This window comes from Electrona antarctica (assembly GCF_951216825.1).
Source record: "Electrona antarctica genome assembly, chromosome: 16".
In the NCBI taxonomy this organism is placed as follows: domain Eukaryota; kingdom Metazoa; phylum Chordata; class Actinopteri; order Myctophiformes; family Myctophidae; genus Electrona; species Electrona antarctica.
Genome location: NC_136797.1, coordinates 1582939 through 1608167, shown reverse-complemented (window position 1 = coordinate 1608167; position 25229 = coordinate 1582939). Strand labels below are relative to the sequence as shown.

The window sequence follows — 25229 nt, the reverse complement described above, 5'->3', positions numbered from 1 at the left end:
TGTCTCTGTCTCTCCACCCACGCCTATTTCTAGGGAGAGAGAGAGAGAGAGAGAGAGAGAGAGAGAGAGAGAGAGAGAGAGAGAGAGAGAGAGAGAGAGGATCGAGCGCCATCGCACAGGTAAGAACTCAACTCTAATAGGAAAATACACACTAAAGTATTTGAAACAAGATTAAATAATCTTAATAAGTTAAATTTGAAACACATGGAAACACAATCCAATAAGTAAGGGATAATATCTGGCTATAGGTGGTCGTAGTCAGGAGATAATTCACCGACAGGGAGTTTAACCACCGAGGCGAAGCTGAGGTGGTTAAACTCCCTGAAGGTGAATTATATCCACCACCTAGCCAGATATTATCCCTCTTATTACATTATTATTATTATTATTATATTATTATTATTATTATTATTATTATTATTACATGGCTACTTAACATGAATTAATACATTGACCCAAAACACAACAAAAAAAGTATTCCATAATTTGCGCAGGCTGCGTCTGGCCAGCTGCAGGGCTGGAGCACATGTAGACAATATGGAGGTTATGCTAAGCATGAATATTCATGGCTGTCATAACTTTAAATGTGTCAAAAGGAACTTAGTCTGCTATAAGTACTATAAATATACTGTATTTGAATGATAGAATGATATAGTTTGGACACTTGTCTTATACATTGTCTTGTACTTTGTCTCCCTCTAGATTTGAATCTTCCTCGGTGAGAGATGGCAGAGAGTGGCAGAGGGACAATTGGCGACGACAGTCTGGAGAACTGGGAACTACTGGGCGCAGGGGGCTTTGGGTGGGTCTTTAAGGCCACACACAAGCTCCTGGGCATTGGAGTGGCCATTAAGCTGCTAAATCATGATGACAGGTATGACAATGAGCTACATAATGTATCTATAATTGACAATTATCTTCATCCACACTATTATTTTATTCATGATCTTAGTCAGTTTCACATTTTGGGTTCTAACTGCTGTCTTTCCCCTCCTAAACTGACCCTGTACTGCAGCTCTGGTACGTTGTATGCTGCCCTGTGTCGCGAGGCAGGTCACATGGAAGCTGCAGACCAGCAGTTTGTTCCCAGGGTCTATGGGATGTACCGCGGCCGGCCCCCCATGATGGGCAACAAAGAGATGCAGGGTATAGTGATGGAGCTGATGGAGGGAGGCTGCCTGGAGTCCTTTCTGCTCACCAAGGTCTTTATAATTCAACTGAAACTAACTAAATAACCACAACTGAAACTGAAAACGCATCTTCGTCAGCTGAACTAAATCAAAACTAGAATGAAAATACAAAGACGTTAACTAACTGAAAGTGTGTTTACAAAACTAACTGAAATTATACACACAATGCCCTTAGTTTTAGTTTTTTCCTTTAAAACAAATATCTTTTATTGAGTTTTTAGGGGGGGGGGGGGTACCCACCTTAACAGGGGCGGGTGGAGGTGCGCGCGCTCAAATACGGAGCCTGTCAAACAGAGCACTGCACACACAGTGGCCTCTCCAATATATGGCAAAGTGTACAGTATGTATCATCTATATGGCGCTGATTATCAAAACATAAAACTGTAATAGTAAATACTAAACAGTGCAGGCACACACGCAAATGTGCGTCGCACAGACCAGAAAGGAGAACACAACAGGAGAGGGGGCATCATTGGCACACAACGCAGCAGCGCAGCAGCAGCAGCAGCAGCAGCAGCAGCAGCAGCAGCAGCAGCAGCAGCAGCAGCAGCAGCAGCAGCAGCAGCAGCAGCAGCAGCAGCAGCAGCCCAGCAGCCCAGCAGCAGCAGCAGCAGCAGCAGCAGCAGCAGCAGCAGCAGCAGCAGCAGCAGCAGCAGCAGCAGCAGCAGCAGCAGCAGCCCAGCAGCAGTGCAGCAACAGCACAGCGGCCCGAGAACACAATACAAAATATAACATTAACACTAGTGGCAGTACAGCAGCCCCACCTTCAGAACACAATATAGAAGACATAGGTCTATGGTTTTATTTAAAATATATTAACATATTATGCCAATATTGTGGCAAGTAGGCCTATATGTATAATATAGCCTATGCTGCATATTCAGGTTCATATGATGTGCATATAGGAAATATATGTCTCTATATAGCTTATGCAATTTTTATTTCCATGTGGGGGTGCGTCAGCTAGGTCAGGAGGTAACAGGGGGTGCGTCAGCTAGGTCAGGAGGTAACAGGGGGTGCGTCAGCTAGGTCAGGAGGTAACAGGGGGTGCGTCAGCTAGGTCAGGAGGTAACAGGGGGTGCGTCAGCTAGGTCAGGAGGTAACAGGGGGTGCGTCAGCTAGGTCAGGAGGTAACAGGGGGTGCGTCAGCTAGGTCAGGAGGTAACAGGGGGTGCGTCAGCTAGGTCAGGAGGTAACAGGGGGTGCGTCAGCTAGGTCAGGAGGTAACAGGGGGTGCGTCAGCTAGGTCAGGAGGTAACAGGGGGTGCGTCAGCTAGGTCAGGAGGTAACAGGGGGTGCGTCAGCTAGGTCAGGAGGTAACAGGGGGTGCGTCAGCTAGGTCAGGAGGTAACAGGGGGTGCGTCAGCTAGGTCAGGAGGTAACAGGGGGTGCGTCAGCTAGGTCAGGAGGTAACAGGGGGTGCGTCAGCTAGGTCAGGAGGTAACAGGGGGTGCGTCAGCTAGGTCAGGAGGTAACAGGGGGTGCGTCAGCTAGGTCAGGAGGTAACAGGGGGTGCGTCAGCTAGGTCAGGAGGTAACAGGGGGTGCGTCAGCTAGGTCAGGAGGTAACAGGGGGTGCATGGCCAGAACAGTTTGGGAACCACTGCCCTAGTACACGCCAGGCCTACTTACTCTGACCTTTATGAATCCTGCTGCTGGGGGGGGGGGGGGATGATAATAAAGAACTAAAGCTAACACTAAATCCCAAACTATTCTTAACCTTTCTACAGACCCAGTCTAAACCTCCACCCTGGCCCCTGGCGTTCCGTCTAGCCCACCAGGTGGCGCTAGCCATGGACTTCCTCCACTGTAAGAAGGACCTTGTGCACATGGACCTGAAACCAGCCAATATCCTGCTGGATGCCGACTTCAATGCCAAGGTACACAATATATAATAATTATACATATCTATATCTATCTATCAGTTAATGACCTGAAACCAGCCGATGTCCTGCTGGATGCCGAGCTCAATTAACCTGACTCCGCCAGATGGGGCAGCAGAGAGTACACTGGTCTGGCGGAGTCAGGTTAGAGCTCAATGCCAATGTATACAATATACATATATGTATCCATAAGTTGTATACATTTATGTTTACTACAGTATCAGTAAATGTATACATATATATTTACTATACAGTATCAGTTAATTAATGCCATGACAACATGACCACTAGGGTTTGATTCACATCTCAAGCAGCGTGACTGATTATCGTCGACTAACACCAAAACTAAATAAAAACTAAGATACGATGACTACTAAATATACTGAAAATTTTGTCAACGAATATAAACTAGAGTAGACCAATATGTCAGGGAGGGACTAGTGGAGAAGAGATCCAGTAGAACTAAATGTTAGGGAGGGACTAGTGGAGAAGAGATCCAGTAGAACTAAATGTTAGGGAGGGACTAGTGGAGAAGAGATCCAGTAGAACTAAATGTTAGGGAGGGACTAGTGGAGAAGAGATCCAGTAGAACTAAATGTCAGGGAGGGACTAGTGGAGAAGAGATCCAGTAGAACTAAATGTTAGGGAGGGACTAGTGGAGAAGAGATCCAGTAGAACTAAATGTCAGGGAGGGACTAGTGGAGAAGAGATCCAGTAGAACTAAATGTTAGGGAGGAGAAGAGATCCAGTAGAACTAAATGTTAGGGAGGAGAAGAGATCCAGTAGAACTAAATGTCAGGGAGGGACTAGTGGAGAAGAGATCCAGTAGAACTAAATGTTAGGGAGGGACTAGTGGAGAAGAGATCCAGTAGAACTAAATGTCAGGGAGGGACTAGTGGAGAAGAGATCCAGTAGAACTAAATGTTAGGGAGGAGAAGAGATCCAGTAGAACTAAATGTTAGGGAGGAGAAGAGATCCAGTAGAACTAAATGTCAGGGAGGGACTAGTGGAGAAGAGATCCAGTAGAACTAAATGTCAGGGAGGGACTAGTGGAGAAGAGATCCAGTAGAACTAAATGTCAGGGAGGGACTAGTGGAGAAGAGATCCAGTAGAACTAAATGTCAGGGAGGGACTAGTGGAGAAGAGATCCAGTAGAACTAAATGTCAGGGAGGGACTAGTGGAGAAGAGATCCAGTAGAACTAAATGTTAGGGAGGGACTAGTGGAGAAGAGATCCAGTAGAACTAAATGTCAGGGAGGGACTAGTGGAGAAGAGATCCAGTAGAACTAAATGTCAGGGAGGGACTAGTGGAGAAGAGATCCAGTAGAACTAAATGTCAGGGAGGGACTAGTGGAGAAGAGATCCAGTAGAACTAAATGTCAGGGAGGGACTAGTGGAGAAGAGATCCAGTAGAACTAAATGTCAGGGAGGGACTAGTGGAGAAGAGATCCAGTAGAACTAAATGTCAGGGAGGGACTAGTGGAGAAGAGATCCAGTAGAACTAAAATACATGTTATTTTATGCTTGGTTGCACTCGGGTGTTGCACTCTGAAATATAGCAGATCTGCAAGCTCACAATGTGTTCCATTACGACGCCGTCAAGGCTCGCTTAAATACATTTTAGTCGGCTAGGTCAACTTTAGATTTAGTTGACTAAAACTAGACTAAAACAAACTTTTCAAGTGACTAAAGGTGGCCTTACACTAGCCGATCTTTTTTCAATCGATCCCGATCGCGCTTTGAGCTGTCGGGCACCCCCCGAGCGTCAAAAATGCCCGATTATCGGCTAGTGTAAGGCCACCTTAAAATCTGACAAAAACGAAATTAAACTGTATTCAAAGGACTGGCTAAAACTAAATCCAAATTTGCTCTTGAAATGAACAGTTCTCGTCACTGCATGTCCTGCTTAAACAAAATCATAAACCCTCCTCTTTCTGTCAACAGATAGCAGATTTTGGCCTGTCTACGGTGACCAACAGTGTCAGGTTGACCAACCATACAAACAAAGGAGGCACTCTCTCCTACACACCCCCTGAGGCTTTTGGAGATTCATACCGCCGTGTTCGCTCCTACGATGTTTACAGGTGACTAACTATATCTAGAGACATACCACCATGTTCACTATGATGTTTACAGGTGATTAACTATATCTAGAGACATACCACCATGTTCACTATATGTTTACAGGTGATTAACTATATCTAGAGACATACCACCATGTTCACTATGATGTTTACAGGTGACTAACTATATCTAGAGACATACCACCAAGTTCACTATGATGTTTACAGGTGATTAACTATATCTAGAGACATACCACCATGTTCACTATGATGTTTACAGGTGAACTCTAGAAGGAATTCTGTTGCTACTACATCAGTCATAAATACAATTAAGTGACACACGTTTTTTTAGTGTGAAAACCTCTTTCTAATGCTTGGATGTATCCCGTCTTTTTATTAGCTACGGTATACTTCTCTGGACCATTCTCACTGGAGAGAGTCCCTATCCACCAGGTAAACTATTCGCACGCACGCACGCACGCACGCACGCACGCACGCACGCACGCACGCACACATACACACACACACACACACACACAATGTAACATTTCTTGTATTTTATGTAGGGGTGAGTCGTACCATGTTGCTGTTCCACATTCCAAGGGGGGGGAGACCAGATCTTTTTAAAATCGATGTCCAGAAAGCAGCTGGATTAGACGAGCTGGTGGAGCTCATGCAGAGATGCTGGGACTCTGATCCCAACAAGAGACCTTCGTTTGCAGGTAAATCTATTCATACAGAGATGCTGGGACTCTGAGCCCAACAAGAGACCTTCGTTTGGAGGTATATCTACCTTTGTCACTGCAACAGTGAGAAGCTCTATTGAAATCACAAAAGATTATTCTTTGCACTAATGAAAAGCGTTTTTGTTTTTGAGGCGCTAAACGTACTCTAAAAGTTGCGCAGCTTTTTGCACACACATCATAAGAGGCGAAGAACTTCGTATTTCAATCGTCTCACAAAAGGGGTGTGGCCTGATGGCTCAATAGTGCCCCCCCCTACACAAGTTTGTGCTTGAAGCCCCACAATACGGTTCACCTACATGTATGAAGATCGGTACACACCTGTATTATGTCCACACGTACAAAAAAGTATCTTGGTGTCATGACCAAAACCGAACAGGAAGTCAGACATTTTGAATATATTGTCATTGTGTTAACCTGACTCCGCCAGATGGAGGCAGTATTGAGTTCACCGGTTCCCTCCTCCTACCTCCATCTGGTCTGAGTTCACCGGTTCCCTCCTCCTACCTCCATCTGGTCTGAGTTCACCGGTTCCCTCCTCCTACCTCCATCTGGTCTGAGTTCACCGGTTCCCTCCTCCTACCTCCATCTGGTCTGAGTTCACCGGTTCCCTCCTCCTACCTCCATCTGGTCTGAGTTCACCGGTTCCCTCCTCCTACCTCCATCTGGTCTGAGTTCACCGGTTCCCTCCTCCTACCTCCATCTGGTCTGAGTTCACCGGTTCCCTCCTCCTACCTCCATCTGGTCTGAGTTCACCGGTTCCCTCCTCCTACCTCCATCTGGTCTGAGTTCACCGGTTCCCTCCTCCTACCTCCATCTGGTCTGAGTTCACCGGTTCCCTCCTCCTACCTCCATCTGGTCTGAGTTCACCGGTTCCCTCCTCCTACCTCCATCTGGTCTGAGTTCACCGGTTCCCTCCTCCTACCTCCATCTGGTCTGAGTTCACCGGTTCCCTCCTCCTACCTCCATCTGGTCTGAGTTCACCGGTTCCCTCCTCCTACCTCCATCTGGTCTGAGTTCACCGGTTCCCTCCTCCTACCTCCATCTGGTCTGAGTTCACCGGTTCCCTCCTCCTACCTCCATCTGGTCTGAGTTCACCGGTTCCCTCCTCCTACCTCCATCTGGTCTGAGTTCACCGGTTCCCTCCTCCTACCTCCATCTGGTCTGAGTTCACCGGTTCCCTCCTCCTACCTCCATCTGGTCTCTCTCAAGCAGAAACGATAAACCCGGAAGCAGCGGGACAACAATCTGATATCTCCATAATAATTTAGAGTTGTAGTCCTGTTAGGTTGTGTTTACATTAGAGTTGTAGTCCTGTTAGGTTGTGTTTACATTAGAGTTGTAGTCCTGTTAGGTTGTGTTTACATTAGAGTTGTAGTCCTGTTAGGTTGTGTTTACATTAGAGTTGTAGTCCTGTTAGGTTGTGTTTACATTAGAGTTGTAGTCCTGTTAGGTTGTGTTTACATTAGAGTTGTAGTCCTGTTAGGTTGTGTTTACATTAGAGTTGTAGTCCTGTTAGGTTGTGTTTACATTAGAGTTGTAGTCCTGTTAGGTTGTGTTTACATTAGAGTTGTAGTCCTGTTAGGTTGTGTTTACATTAGAGTTGTAGTCCTGTTAGGTTGTGTTTACATTAGAGTTGTAGTCCTGTTAGGTTGTGTTTACATTAGAGTTGTAGTCATTACATTCACCCATTCACACACACATTCACACACCTTTACATAAATTGTGCATTACATTCACCCATTCACACACACATTCATACACCTTTACATAGATTGTGCATTACATTCACCCATTCACACACACATTCACACACCTTTACATAGATTGTACATTACATTCACCCATTCACACACACATTCACACACCTTTACATAGATTGTGCATTACATTCACCCATTCACACACACATTCACATAGATTGTGCATTACATTCACCCATTCACACACACATTCACACACCTTTACATATATTGTGCATAACATTCACCCATTCACACACACATTCACACACCTTTACATAGATTGTGCATTACATTCACCCATTCACACACACATTCACACACCTTTACATAGATTGTGCATTACATTCACCCATTCACACACACATTCATACACCTTTACATAGATTGTGCATTACATTCACCCATTCACACACACACATTCACACACCTTTACATAGATTGTGCATTACATTCACCCATTCACACACACATTCACACACCTTTACATAGATTGTGCATTACATTCACCCATTCACACACACATCCACACACCTTTACATAGATTGTGCATTACATTCACCCATTCACACACACATTCACACACCTTTACATAGATTGTGCATTACATTCACCCATTCACACACACATTCACACACCGTTACATAGATTGTGCATTACATTCACCCATTCACACACACATTCACACACCTTTACATAGATTGTGCATTACATTCACCCATTCACACACACATTCACACACCTTTACATAGATTGTGCATTATATTCACCCATTCACACACACACATCCACACACCTTTACATAGATTGTGCATTACATTCACCCATTCACACACACATTCACACACCGTTACATAGATTGTGCATTACATTCACCCATTCACACACACATTCACACACCTTTACATAGATTGTGCATTACATTCACCCATTCACACACACATTCACACACCGATGGCGGCGGAAACCATGCAAGGCACCAACCTGCACATCAGGACCAATCAGGGGTTCAGACTAGAGTCTTGCTCAAGGACACTTCGACACTAACTCTGGGTGAGCCCGGGTTCGAACTGGCGACCTTGCGGTTACCATCCAGCCACTCTACCCCTGAGCCACCGCCGCCCGTCATAAGTCTGGCGTTGATCCCGCCTCTAGCGGCCGCATACAGCCGCTGAGACGCATATCGCTCCTCTAGCGGCCGCATACAGCCGCTGAGACGCATATCGCTCCTCTAGCGGCCGCATACAGCCGCTGAGACGCATATCGCTCCTCTAGCGGCCGCATACAGCCGCTGAGACGCATATCGCTCCTCTAGCGGCCGCATACAGCCGCTGAGACGCATATCGCTCCTCTAGCGGCCGCATACAGCCGCTGAGACGCATATCGCTCCGGACACAATTGGTCCGGAGTACATCGTCTCTGCCCGAGAGACACCACTCTCCCTTCTGGCAGAATGCAAATGTTGTCCAGCAGGGGGAGTGGTTCCACCCGGCTATCATTTTGGTGCAATTTATGCCATTTTCACGGGTCACACAAGTTCCTCCTAGCAGGATGTTCAGTTGTAAATAAAACTCGCTCAGTGTACACAAAAGTCCTTAACGATGAAAAGTTATCAAAAGTGTGAATTTTCGTAAAATGGCGTGACCGTGGCTTAGCGTCAAACTTCAATTAGCCCCCGCCCCCTCTTCTGATTGGTCGACAGGCTATGTCATAGTTTCTAATATCATCTGCCGTTTGTCACAGAGAGTCATGAGTCGCCTCGCCTGGACTCTTGAATACGTGAGGACTTGGCCTGGGCCAGCCGAGCGGTCCAGGCACCCTAGGCTGGTAATGAGCGTGTCGCGGGTTCGAGTCCCGAGCCAGACGACCTTTGCTGCGTGTCTTCCCCCATCTCTGTCCCCCTTTCCTGTCAAACAACTACCTATCAATAAAGGCAAAAAGCTCCCAATAATATCTTTAAAAAAAAGAATTGTGTTTTTTCATTTCAGAATGCGTTGAAGTGACACGTGGTGTTTTTTCATTTCAGAATGCGTTGAAGTGACACGTGGTGTTTTTTCATTTCAGAATGCGTTGAAGTGACACGTGGTGTTTTTTCAAGACACGAGGAGGGAATCTCTGCTGCCTGTGACCTCCTGAATCCTCCTCCTCCTGTTCCTGCTCCAGGGAGCACCGACAGAAAGGCCTTTTTAAAACGTGAGTCCATGTTGACACACTGCTTCTACAGTGGAATATATTTATATATTTGTTGTTTCATTTTATATGCTATGTATTTGTGGAAAATTATCTAAACAGCATCTTGCAAGACTAATTATTAATACTCATCTGGAGAATTCACTAGGTATGAAAATGTCAGGATATAATGCCACTCCTCCATTTATCTGGGTTATTTTCCCAACTATTCAGCCAAGTTAATTATACATCAAGTTGACAACGGTAAAACACACCGTCGGAGCTCCGAGGTAGGTAGAACATATTAGTAAGCCCGTGACATGTCCAAAATATAGACATGAATGAACACAGTCAGTCGGGATCGGGATGTATGAGAATTCCACTCTTCAAAGTCTCGCTCACTCCCACTCGGTCACTCGGGGTCATTCCAGCTTGACCCGGAAATGGTTAACGTTCCAATTGTTAATGTGCTCCATCGAGGAGGCGAGTGGAGTCGAGTGGAGGAGCCAAGTGGGCTCTCCGAGAGCGCATAGAGCGAGTGTACATCAGGTGCAGACTGGGCTCTCCGAGAGCGCATAGAGCAAGTGTACATCAGGTGCAGAGTGGGCTCTCCGAGAGCGCATAGAGCAAGTGTACATCAGGTGCAGAGTGGGCTCTCCGAGAGCGCATAGAGCAAGTGTACATCAGGTGCAGAGTGGGCTCTCCGAGAGCGCATAGAGCAAGTGTACATCAGGTGCAGACTGGGCTCTCCGAGAGCGCATAGAGCAAGTGTACATCAGGTGCAGACTGGGCTCTCCGAGAGCGCATAGAGCAAGTGTACATCAGGTGCAGACTGGGCTCTCCGAGAGCGCATAGAGCGAGTGTACATCAGGTGCAGACTGGGCTCTCCGAGAGCGCATAGAGCGAGTGTACATCAGGTGCAGACTGGGCTCTCCGAGAGCGCATATAGAGCAAGTGTACATCAGGTGCAGTGTACATGTTTTTTTCCTTTCCATAAGTCCGCCTCCTTCACATATGGCACAGAAAACACTGCTTGAAACCTGATACTATGCACCCCCCCCCCCTCCCCCCAATCCACTAGTGCTGCGGCTGACCCATGCGCAACACACACATGCACGCACACACGCACACACATTAAACTAAAAAGCATTGCCGTTTGTTGAAGACACATTTTCGCTGAATTAATAGAGCTTCAGAATGATAAAGTAGCCTATCTATAGCCTATATGTGAAAGTGAAAGGACCACAACAAGCCACTGGCTCAAAGGCTATTTCTCTTGTGTGACACTGTATTGTTCCACCACTTTTGCTTTGGCAATGTAAACGTATGTTTTCCCATGCCAATAAAGCCAGAGAGGGAGAGAGAGACAGGGAGAGACAGAGAGAGAGAGAGACAGACAGACAGAGAGGGAGAGAGAGAGACAGAGAGAGAGATAGAGACAGAGAGAGAGAGAGAGAGAGACAGAGACAGACAGAGAGAGAGAGACAGAGAGAGAGAGAGACAGAGAGAGAGACAGAGAGAGAGAGATACAGAGAGAGAGAGACAGACAGAGAGAGACAGACAGACAGACAGACAGACAGACAGACTGACAGTCTGTCTGTCTGACAGACAGACAGACAGACAGACAGAGAGAGACAGAGAGAGAGAGAGAGAGACAGACAGACAGACAGACAGACAGACAGACAGACAGACAGACAGACAGACAGACAGACAGAGAGAGAGAGAGAGATAGAGATATAGAGAGACAGACAGACAGACAGACAGACAGACAGACAGACAGACAGAGACATATACAATATACACAACCGGCTGCTATAGCTACACGCACGCGCACTGAGACAACAGACTGAGCAGTGTTTACAACTTCTGTTCTGACGTGGAAACGTGCGCGCGCTTGTCAGTCTTCTCTCTCACACACACACACACGCACGCACAAACACGCACAACGTTTGTTGTGACGTTGAAACGTGCGCGTGCGTGTCAGTCTTCTCTCTCACACACACACGCGCGCGCACGCACAAAGTTTGTTGTGACGTTGAAACGTGCGCGCGCGTGTCAGTCCATTTCATCACGTGTGTTTTACTGTGTTTCCTCAAAGATGGTTTATGTATGAAGATGGGCCACCTTCATTGGAACCACTAGAGGCGAAATGGTACACAAAGCCTACAAATGGTCTCCTAAATATAGTAGGCGTGGTTTGCTTCTCCCCGACCTCCACCCTCCCCCCCTGACAACAACACTGTTTCCACACTCAGTCTAGTAGGTGGCGGTAATGCACCATTTAGGTTTGCCGACCGCCATGAAACCTGATAGAAGAAGAAGACAACAACACTGACAAGTCATTTAACAAAGTACATTGAAAACAACTGACAAGGTGTACTTTTGAAATAGTCGTTTTAGTTTCTCGAAGTCCTCCAACCATATAAATTCATGATTTGTATCTATCTCATTAAAAAGTCTCTCCCTAATAGAGTTGTAGAATGGACAATAACAATTTCCTTTAGATCACACAGACTACATAATCTATCCTCCTCAACCGTGCCTACATATCTGCCTGTCTCAATATGCAGACCAAGTATGCCAGCTCTAATTTGGGCACATAAGGATCATTTCTAATCGTTTTAAATATGTCCATTCATTTCACATTATAATATTCACATATTATCATCTTAAATATGGGGTCAGAGCCCCCTATGTGTTGTCCGTGAAATTGCAGATGGACAGAGAGAGGCTTCCGGACTCCTCTCAAATCTCGCGAGAGTTTGTTGCTGGGATAAAGAAATGTCATTAACAAAGTCGATTTTCTCCTGATTTGTCTCGCTAAAAGAAGCCATTTTACTATGAATATCTTGTAAATATTGTGTGCCTTGTGATGATTTGGTCCAGTATTTAGTTCAGTGACCATGGAGTTAAGGAATGGTTCAGAAGCTGTGTTCACGTTCACTCTCCCATTGGAAATGAATAGACTCCAACATTCTTCCTGTCTCCTAATAATGTTACCGCCCACCTCACGCAGATACAGGAAGTAAAGCAAAGTGGTCTCTCTTGCTAATTCTCCTCTTGGGTTTCCTCCAACAGATTCCTCTCCTCTGTCGTTGGATCCAAACACAGCGTTCAGATCCCTCCTCCTGTCAGAGAACAACAGGAAGGTGACTCGGACAGCTGTAGACCAACGGTATGCAGACCATCCTCTAAGATTCACCCGTTACCGTAATGTGTTGAGTAAAGAATGTATATCTGACCTCCGTTACTATGAAGTGGAATGGAGTGGAGAGGAGGTTGCTATAGCAGTCTGTCAGGATGACGTCAACAGAAAGGATTGGGGTCTATCATGCTTTGGACGCACTCCTCAGTCATGGGTGTTACGGTACTCTGATAGTATTAAACGCTACGTGTTCGTTCACAACAGCATTCCGACTGAAGTGTCAGGACCTGTTCCCTCCACAGGGGGGAGCCACAGGGTGGGGGTGTATGTAGATCCCCCAGCAGGTGTTGTGTGTTTCTATGATGTGTGTGGAAACACAATGAGTCTCCTTCACACAGTGAGGACGACCTTCACACGCCCCCTGTATGCAGGGATACGTGTTGTTAATGCTACAGCAGAGGTCTGTGAGATCTGGTGAACATGTTGAACCTCTATACTAACGGCTGAGCGGGGTTCTCCAGGGCTCTGTACTTGGAGCTGTCTAGGAAAATGTTTAATTTCCTTTGTATTTAAAGTGGGTTTTGGCAGGTTTAGTTTAGATTTGGTGAAAATGCTAAATCCTGATGTTTTAAAAAAACATTAGATTAAGTTTGTATTGTAATGTATTGGTGTCACTCAGGGATGAGATTCAAAAAGCATAATAAATACAAGAATAAAATAAAATATCAGAACAGCCTCGTTTGCCGTTTTTTTCTGTGTTTAATGTTGAAACATAAATATTTTATTTAAGGTTTAGTATGAATTGATTTATCATGGAGATAACGACTAATTATTATTAGCCTATTAAACACACACATTCATAAAGCTAATTTACATAAAGTATATACAGTTGGAGGTACAGTATTGTGTAAACATAAAGTATATACAGTTGGAGGTACAACTCTGAGAGTGTACAAATGGAACCAAATGGACCCTTATGGGTCTGTAACTCTGAGAGTGTACACATGGAACCAAATGGACCCTTATGGGTCTGTAACTCTGAGAGTGTACACATGGAACCAAATGGACCCTTATGGGTCTGTAGCTCTGAGAGTGTACAAATGGAACCAAATGGACCCTTATGGGTCTGTAACTCTGAGAGTGTACAAATGGAACCAAATGGACCCTTATGGGTCTGTAACTCTGAGAGTGTACACATGGAACCAAATGGACCCTTATGGGTCTGTAACTCTGAGAGTGTACAGATGGAACCAAATGGACACTTATGGGTCTGAGTTAAATTAACATTGAATATAAATTGGGGGTCCCTTGAGATAGAAATGCCATTAAATGGGAGTCCGTAGATAAATGCATGTCAAACTGGGGGTCCTTGAAATTAAAATGGTTGAGAATCACTGCTAGAGCCGTAATAAAAACCTTCTCTTATGGGGGTCCACGGGCTAATACATGTCGATTTAGGGGTCCTTGAACCACTGTGTTAAATGACAGACAATAAATCCATCCATCCATCTTCAACCGCTTATCCGTAGTCAGGTCGCGGGGGCAACAGCTCCACCAGACTTCCCCCTTCTCCAGAGCAACATTAGTGACTTCCTCCTGGTGGGTCCCCGAGACGTTCCAAGACCAGTGAGTCGATGTGTTCCCTCCATCTGGTCCTTGGTCTGCCTCGGGGGTCTCCTCCCAGTGGGACGGGCCCCGGGGGGGTCTCCTCCGAGTGGGACGGGCCCCGGGGGGTCTCCTCCCAGTGGGACGGGCCTCGGGGGGTCTCATCCCAGTGGGAGGGGCCCCGGGGGTCTCCTCCCAGTGGGAGGGGCCCCGGGGGTCTCCTCCCAGTGGGACGGGCCTCGGGGTGTCTCCTCCCAGTGGGACGGGCCCAGTGGGAGGGGCCCCGGGGGTCTCCTCCCAGTGGGAGGGGCGTGCCTCGAGGAACTCCAATAATAAACGCTGACACAATGAAGAGTCCATGCGGTTTCCAGTTGTAACATGTAGGATTTATTCAAGCACTCTGCCGTTAAGATAAGACGTATGGAATATTGTGTTCTTAAATCCTACCGTTAAGATAAGACGTATGGAATATTGTGTTCTTAAATCCTGCCGTTAAGATAAGACGTATGGAATATTGTGTTCTTAAATCCTGCCAAAAAAAGCATGAGCTAAACAGCTAAAACAATCAGTTTATTTCACACACGTCCACTATTATTATTATTAGAATAATTATTAGAATAATCTTTATGCTAATTAGAGAGAAGTAGAAGGTAACAGATTATAGTGGTGGCTTTACAGACATGCATGTTTCAGCTGTGCACGGTGTGTGTGTGTGTGTGTACGTTATGTACTTATGTGTGTGTGTGTGCGCGTGTATGTTACGTCTGTGTGTGTGTGTGTGAGTGCGTGTGCGTTATGCGCGTGCGTGGGTGCGTGTGTGAGTCTAATAAAAGCATGGTGGTTGGTCCCTGGCAGGGGGGTCTCTGGCAGGGGGTCCCTGGCAGGGGGGTCTCTGGCAGGGGGTCCCTGGCAGGGGGGTCCCTGGCAGGTGCAGCGAACGCCTCCTCAGTTGACGAACAGCGAGCGTGTGAATTCCACAAAGTCGAAGGCCGACGGCATCTCTCGTCCTTTAGCGTCCAAGTAGGGCTTCATGTGGGAGATGCAGTAGTCTGCCTGCTCCTTGGACAGGTTCTGAAAGGGTTAACATTATTATTATTATAATAGTCTGCCTGCTCCTTGGACAGGTTCTGAAAGGGTTAACATTATTATTATTATAATAGTCTGCCTGCTCCTTGGACAGGTTCTGAAAGGGTTAACATTATTATTATTATAATAGTCTGCCTGCTCCTTGGACAGGTTCTGAAAGGGTTAACATTATTATTATTATAATAGTCTGCCTGCTCCTTGGACAGGTTCTGAAAGGGTTAACATTAGTATTATTATAATAGTCTGCCAGCTCCTTAGGCCTCACTCACACTTAGGCCTGACTCACACCTTCACATCTAGCATACAACATTGATGCATGCTAGATGTATGAAAGGGTTTGTTTACATCTTGCCCCAATGCATTTCCAATGGAAGTCACATGGTTTGACACAACATTTGTGTTGTACGGCTTTCGGCTGTGTTTCGACTGTACATCAATCTGTTGTGAAGGTGTGAGTCAGGCCTTAGGCTTCACTCACACGTGCACAACAGCCGATGCATGAGACTTGTTGACTGATGCAAGTTCGCAATTCATTTCCAATGGGAGTCACATGGTTTGACACAACATTTTTGTTGTATGAGGAGGAGGGGGGCAGTCGAAACATATTTCGAACAACATATTTTCAGATGGGGGTCGGCGGCCGATTACATGTGATTTCTGGGGGTCCTTGACATGAAAATGGTTGAGCACCACTGACACATGGAGCACCACTGACACATGGAGAACCACTGACACATGGAGCACCACATGGAGCACCACTGACACATGGAGCACCACATGGAGCACCACATGGAGCACCACATGGAGAACCACTGACACATGGAGCACCACATGGAGCACCACTGACACATGGAGCACCACATGGAGCACCACATGGAGCACCACATGGAGCACCACATGGAGCACCACTGACACATGGAGAACCACATGGAGCACCACTGACACATGGAGCACCACATGGAGCACCACTGACACATGGAGCACCACATGGAGCACCACATGGAGCACCACATGGAGCACCACATGGAGCACCACATGGAGCACCACTGACACATGGAGAACCACTGACACATGGAGCACCACATGGAGCACCACATGGAGCACCACATGGAGCACCACATGGAGCACCACATGGAGCACCACATGGAGCACCACTGACACATGGAGAACCACTGACACATGGAGCACCACATGGAGCACCACTGACACATGGAGCACCACATGGAGCACCACTGACACATGGAGAACCACATGGAGCACCACATGGAGCACCACATGGAGCACCACATGGAGCACCACATGGAGCACCACTGACACATGGAGCACCACATGGAGCACCACTGACACATGGAGCACCACATGGAGCACCACATGGAGCACCACATGGAGCACCACATGGAGCACCACATGGAGCACCACATGGAGCACCACTGACACATGGAGAACCACTGACACATGGAGCACCACATGGAGCACCACATGGAGCACCACATGGAGCACCACATGGAGCACCACATGGAGCACCACATGGAGCACCACATGGAGCACCACTGACACATGGAGCACCACATGGAGCACCACTGACACATGGAGCACCACATGGAGCACCACTGACACATGGAGCACCACATGGAGCACCACTGACACATGGAGCACCACATGGAGCACCACTGACACATGGAGCACCACATGGAGCACCACATGGAGCACCACATGGAGCACCACATGGAGCACCACATGGAGCACCACATGGAGCACCACTGACACATGGAGAACCACTGACACATGGAGCACCACATGGAGCACCACTGACACATGGAGCACCACATGGAGCACCACTGACACATGGAGCACCACATGGAGCACCACTGACACATGGAGAACCACTGACACATGGAGCACCACATGGAGCACCACATGGAGCACCACATGGAGCACCACTGACACATGGAGCACCACATGGAGCACCACATGGAGCACCACATGGAGCACCACATGGAGCACCACTGACACATGGAGCACCACATGGAGCACCACATGGAGCACCACATGGAGCACCACTGACACATGGAGCACCACTGACACATGGAGCACCACATGGAGCACCACTGACACATGGAGCACCACATGGAGCACCACTGACACATGGAGCACCACATGGAGCACCACATGGAGCACCACTGACACATGGAGCACCACATGGAGCACCACTGACACATGGAGCACCACATGGAGCACCACTGACACATGGAGCACCACATGGAGCACCACTGACACATGGAGAACCACTGACACATGGAGAACCACTGACACATGGAGCACCACTGACACATGGAGCACCACTGACACATGGAGCACCACTGACACATGGAGCACCACATGGAGCACCACTGACACATGGAGCACCACATGGAGCACCACATGGAGCACCACATGGAGCACCACTGACACATGGAGAACCACTGACACATGGAGAACCACTGACACATGGAGCACCACTGACACATGGAGCACCACTGACACATGGAGCACCACTGACACATGGAGCACCACATGGAGCACCACTGACACATGGAGCACCACATGGAGCACCACATGGAGCACCACATGGAGCACCACTGACACATGGAGAACCACATGGAGCACCACTGACACATGGAGAACCACTGACACATGGAGCACCACATGGAGCACCACATGGAGCACCACATGGAGCACCACTGACACATGGAGCACCACATGGAGCACCACTGACACATGGAGCACCACTGACACATGGAGCACCACATGGAGCACCACATGGAGCACCACATGGAGCACCACTGACACATGGAGCACCACATGGAGCACCACTGACACATGGAGCACCACTGACACATGGAGCACCACATGGAGCACCACATGGAGCACCACTGACACATGGAGCACCACATGGAGCACCACATGGAGCACCACTGACACATGGAGCACCACATGGAGCACCACATGGAGCACCACATGGAGCACCACTGACACATGGAGCACCACATGGAGCACCACATGGAGCACCACATGGAGCACCACTGACACATGGAGCACCACATGGAGCACCACTGACACATGGAGCACCACATGGAGCACCACTGACACATGGAGCACCACATGGAGCACCACATGGAGCACCACATGGAGCACCACATGGAGCACCACTGACACATGGAGCACCACATGGAGCACCACTGACACATGGAGCACCACTGACACATGGAGAACCACTGACACATGGAGAACCACTGACACATGGAGCACCACTGACACATGGAGCACCACATGGAGCACCACATGGAGCACCACTGACACATGGAGCACCACATGGAGCACCACATGGAGCACCACTGACACATGGAGAACCACATGGAGCACCACATGGAGCACCACTGACACATGGAGCACCACATGGAGCACCACTGACACATGGAGCACCACATGGAGCACCACTGACACATGGAGCACCACATGGAGCACCACATGGAGCACCACTGACACATGGAGCACCACTGACACATGGAGCACCACATGGAGCACCACTGACACATGGAGCACCACTGACACATGGAGAACCACATGGAGCACCACTGACACATGGAGCACCACATGGAGCACCACTGACACATGGAGCACCACTGACACATGGAGCACCACATGGAGCACCACTGACACATGGAGCACCACATGGAGCACCACTGACACATGGAGCACCACATGGAGCACCACATGGAGCACCACATGGAGCACCACATGGAGCACCACTGACACATGGAGCACCACATGGAGCACCACTGACACATGGAGCACCACTGACACATGGAGCACCACATGGAGCACCACATGGAGCACCACTGACACATGGAGCACCACATGGAGCACCACATGGAGCACCACTGACACATGGAGCACCACATGGAGCACCACATGGAGCACCACATGGAGCACCACTGACACATGGAGCACCACTGACACATGGAGCACCACATGGAGCACCACTGACACATGGAGCACCACATGGAGCACCACTGACACATGGAGCACCACATGGAGCACCACATGGAGCACCACATGGAGCACCACATGGAGCACCACTGACACATGGAGCACCACATGGAGCACCACTGACACATGGAGCACCACTGACACATGGAGAACCACTGACACATGGAGAACCACTGACACATGGAGCACCACTGACACATGGAGCACCACATGGAGCACCACATGGAGCACCACTGACACATGGAGCACCACATGGAGCACCACATGGAGCACCACTGACACATGGAGAACCACATGGAGCACCACATGGAGCACCACTGACACATGGAGCACCACATGGAGCACCACTGACACATGGAGCACCACATGGAGCACCACTGACACATGGAGCACCACATGGAGCACCACATGGAGCACCACTGACACATGGAGCACCACTGACACATGGAGCACCACTGACACATGGAGCACCACATGGAGCACCACTGACACATGGAGCACCACATGGAGCACCACTGACACATGGAGCACCACATGGAGCACCACTGACACATGGAGCACCACATGGAGCACCACATGGAGCACCACATGGAGCACCACTGACACATGGAGCACCACATGGAGCACCACATGGAGCACCACATGGAGCACCACATGGAGCACCACTGACACATGGAGCACCACATGGAGCACCACATGGAGCACCACATGGAGCACCACTGACACATGGAGCACCACATGGAGCACCACTGACACATGGAGCACCACATGGAGCACCACTGACACATGGAGCACCACATGGAGCACCACATGGAGCACCACATGGAGCACCACTGACACATGGAGCACCACATGGAGCACCACTGACACATGGAGCACCACATGGAGCACCACTGACACATGGAGCACCACTGACACATGGAGCACCACATGGAGCACCACTGACACATGGAGCACCACATGGAGCACCACTGACACATGGAGCACCACATGGAGCACCACATGGAGCACCACTGACACATGGAGCACCACTGACACATGGAGCACCACTGACACATGGAGCACCACATGGAGCACCACTGACACATGGAGCACCACATGGAGCACCACTGACACATGGAGCACCACATGGAGCACCACTGACACATGGAGCACCACATGGAGCACCACTGACACATGGAGCACCACATGGAGCACCACTGACACATGGAGAACCACTGACACATGGAGCACCACATGGAGCACCACATGGAGCACCACTGACACATGGAGCACCACATGGAGCACCACTGACACATGGAGAACCACTGACACATGGAGCACCACATGGAGCACCACATGGAGCACCACATGGAGCACCACTGACACATGGAGCACCACTGACACATGGAGCACCACATGGAGCACCACATGGAGCACCACATGGAGCACCACTGACACATGGAGAACCACTGACACATGGAGCACCACATGGAGCACCACTGACACATGGAGCACCACATGGAGCACCACTGACACATGGAGCACCACATGGAGCACCACTGACACATGGAGCACCACATGGAGAACCACTGACACATGGAGCACCACATGGAGCACCACATGGAGCACCACTGACACATGGAGAACCACTGACACATGGAGCACCACATGGAGCACCACATGGAGCACCACTGACACATGGAGCACCACATGGAGCACCACATGGAGCACCACATGGAGCACCACATGGAGCACCACATGGAGCACCACTGACACATGGAGCACCACATGGAGCACCACATGGAGCACCACATGGAGCACCACTGACACATGGAGCACCACATGGAGCACCACATGGAGCACCACATGGAGCACCACTGACACATGGAGCACCACATGGAGCACCACTGACACATGGAGCACCACATGGAGCACCACTGACACATGGAGAACCACATGGAGCACCACATGGAGCACCACATGGAGCACCACTGACACATGGAGCACCACATGGAGCACCACATGGAGCACCACATGGAGCACCACTGACACATGGAGAACCACTGACACATGGAGCACCACATGGAGCACCACATGGAGCACCACATGGAGCACCACATGGAGCACCACTGACACATGGAGAACCACTGACACATGGAGCACCACATGGAGCACCACTGACACATGGAGCACCACATGGAGCACCACATGGAGCACCACATGGAGCACCACATGGAGCACCACATGGAGCACCACATGGAGCACCACTGACACATGGAGCACCACATGGAGCACCACTGACACATGGAGCACCACATGGAGCACCACATGGAGCACCACTGACACATGGAGAACCACATGGAGCACCACTGACACATGGAGCACCACATGGAGCACCACTGACACATGGAGCACCACATGGAGCACCACATGGAGCACCACTGACACATGGAGCACCACATGGAGCACCACATGGAGCACCACTGACACATGGAGCACCACATGGAGCACCACATGGAGCACCACTGACACATGGAGCACCACATGGAGCACCACTGACACATGGAGCACCACTGACACATGGAGAACCACATGGAGCACCACTGACACATGGAGAACCACTGACACATGGAGCACCACTGACACATGGAGCACCACATGGAGCACCACTGACACATGGAGCACCACATGGAGCACCACTGACACATGGAGAACCACATGGAGCACCACTGACACATGGAGAACCACTGACACATGGAGCACCACATGGAGCACCACTGACACATGGAGCACCACATGGAGCACCACTGACACATGGAGCACCACTGACACATGGAGCACCACATGGAGCACCACTGACACATGGAGAACCACTGACACATGGAGCACCACATGGAGCACCACTGACACATGGAGAACCACATGGAGCACCACTGACACATGTAGCACCACATGGAGCACCACATGGAGCACCACTGACACATGGAGAACCACTGACACATGGAGCACCACATGGAGCACCACTGACACATGGAGAACCACTGACACATGGAGCACCACATGGAGCACCACTGACACATGGAGCACCACATGGAGCACCACTGACACATGGAGCACCACATGGAGCACCACATGGAGCACCACATGGAGCACCACTGACACATGGAGCACCACATGGAGCACCACATGGAGCACCACTGACACATGGAGCACCACATGGAGCACCACATGGAGCACCACATGGAGCACCACATGGAGCACCACTGACACATGGAGCACCACATGGAGCACCACTGACACATGGAGCACCACATGGAGCACCACTGACACATGGAGAACCACATGGAGCACCACATGGAGCACCACATGGAGCACCACATGGAGCACCACTGACACATGGAGCACCACATGGAGCACCACATGGAGCACCACATGGAGCACCACATGGAGCACCACATGGAGCACCACTGACACATGGAGCACCACTGACACATGGAGCACCACATGGAGCACCACATGGAGCACCACATGGAGCACCACATGGAGCACCACATGGAGCACCACTGACACATGGAGCACCACATGGAGCACCACATGGAGCACCACTGACACATGGAGCACCACATGGAGCACCACATGGAGCACCACATGGAGCACCACATGGAGCACCACTGACACATGGAGCACCACTGACACATGGAGAACCACATGGAGCACCACTGACACATGGAGAACCACTGACACATGGAAACATGAGGTATTTCAGAAAACTGTCAGGATTTAGAAGACATTGTAGATTGAATCGTCCTCAGGTCTAAATGGGGGAAATTCTTGGCCGAAAACCGAATACCTGAATATGATTAATATTATATATATTTTTTCCTACCATTGCTGTCCGTACCTTAAAGCTACCTGATTTATGACAAAATAAATGGTTATGGCAAAACTTAACTTAAATAATAACCACTATTATGGCTACATAAAACATTTATTCAGCTCTTTTGAATGCATTAATTGCATTCACTATTCGGTGATTTATTATCGGCCTATTCGGGCCGAAACCGAAAATGGCCAAAAATGTATTTTTAGCCATTTTCTGCCGAATATTTTCTGCGGCCGAATATTCGGTGCATCACTATTAATAATACTAACCCATTTTGGGGCGGGAACCCCTTTTGGTGTTTTAAACATTATGTTATAATTTAGCTGTTGAAACATAGTAGATCTACAAGCTCATAGCGCGCCACCGAGTGGCGCGCTATGAGCTTGTAGACGTAAAAAACGTGAAAATATTTATTTCAGAAAACTGGAGGATTTGGAAGATTCGAGGTCAGGCCTAAATGGGCTGCTGCTACTACTACTAACCTGGTAGAGTTCTTCCTTGGTGACGTAGGGCTTGTTCTCCGTGCTCAGAGCGCGGAAGGCGCTCTCGATCTCCTCGCTGGACTTCACGTTCTCCGTCTCACGACTGATCATAAAGGCCATGTACTCCTGGAGCGACACGTTCCCATCCCTGGAGGGGTTAACAAGACCAATACCAGGAGTTCATAAACAACTGAACAGCAATGATTACTGTCCCAATATAGAGCTATTTAACACTGTTACTGAACACACTCTATAGCAATGATTACTGTCACAATATAGAGCTATTTAACACTGTTACTGAACACACTCTATAGCAATGATTACTGTCACAATATAGAGCTATTTAACACTGTTACTGAACACACTCTATAGCAATGATTACTGTCACACTATAGAGCTATTTAACACTGTTACTGAACACACTCTATAGCAATGATTACTGTCACAATATAGAGCTATTTAACACTGTTACTGAACACACTCTATAGCAATGATTACTGTCACAATATAGAGCTATTTAACACTGTTACTGAACACACTCTATAGCAATGATTACTGTCACACTATAGAGCTATTTAACACTGTTACTGAACACACACTATAGCAATGATTACTGTCACAATATAGAGCTATTTAACACTGTTACTGAACACACTCTATAGCAATGATTACGGTCACAATATAGAGCTATTTAACACTGTTACTGAACACACTCTATAGCAATGATTACTGTCATAATATAGAGCTATTTAACACTGTTACTGAACACACTCTATAGCAATGATTACTGTCACAATATAGAGCTATTTAACACTGTTACTGAACACACTCTATAGCAATGATTACTGTCATAATATAGAGCTATTTAACACTGTTACTGAACACACTCTATAGCAATGATTACTGTCACAATATAGAGCTATTTAACACTGTTACTGAACACACTCTATAGCAATGATTACTGTCACAATATAGAGCTATTTAACACTGTTACTGAACACACTCTATAGCAATGATTACTGTCACAATATAGAGCTATTTAACACTGTTACTGAACACACTCTATAGCAATGATTACTGTCACAATATAGAGCTATTTAACACTGTTACTGAACACACTCTATAGCAATGATTACTGTCATAATATAGAGCTATTTAACACTGTTACTGAACACACTCTATAGCAATGATTACTGTCACAATATAGAGCTATTTAACACTGTTACTG

General features: G+C 48.2%; 2 protein-coding genes and 1 long non-coding RNA gene across 5 annotated transcripts in view; 2 read left to right on the top strand and 1 right to left on the bottom strand.

The window, feature by feature from the left end:
• Positions 1-725: 725 nt before the first annotated feature.
• LOC306940277 (receptor-interacting serine/threonine-protein kinase 3-like) lies at positions 726-5160 on the top strand (the record flags this gene model as incomplete). The annotated part of the gene is made up of 4 exons (XM_079525299.1): positions 726-874; positions 1016-1202; positions 2920-3069; positions 5017-5160. 4 exons carry the CDS (start codon positions 726-728, stop codon positions 5158-5160), a joined length of 630 nt encoding a protein of 209 aa, XP_079381425.1.
• A 589-nt stretch (positions 5161-5749) lies between these two features.
• Positions 5750-13484, top strand: LOC306939566. Its single transcript, XR_013791883.1, has 3 exons — positions 5750-5857; positions 9685-9813; positions 12868-13484. It is a non-coding gene; the product is annotated as an uncharacterized lncRNA (long non-coding RNA).
• Positions 13485-15372: 1888 nt separating this feature from the next.
• The window catches only part of sptan1 (spectrin alpha, non-erythrocytic 1), a 162225-nt gene continuing 152368 nt past the window's right edge, over positions 15373-25229 (bottom strand). For all 3 annotated transcript variants that reach the window (XM_079525073.1, XM_079525074.1, XM_079525075.1), the window contains 2 exons: positions 24002-24149; positions 15373-15610 (listed from right to left, as the gene is read on the bottom strand). In XM_079525073.1, coding sequence (XP_079381199.1) covers positions 15485-15610; positions 24002-24149 — 274 coding nt within the window. In that variant the 3' untranslated portion in view covers positions 15373-15484. The remainder of the gene's footprint in view (positions 15611-24001; positions 24150-25229) is intronic.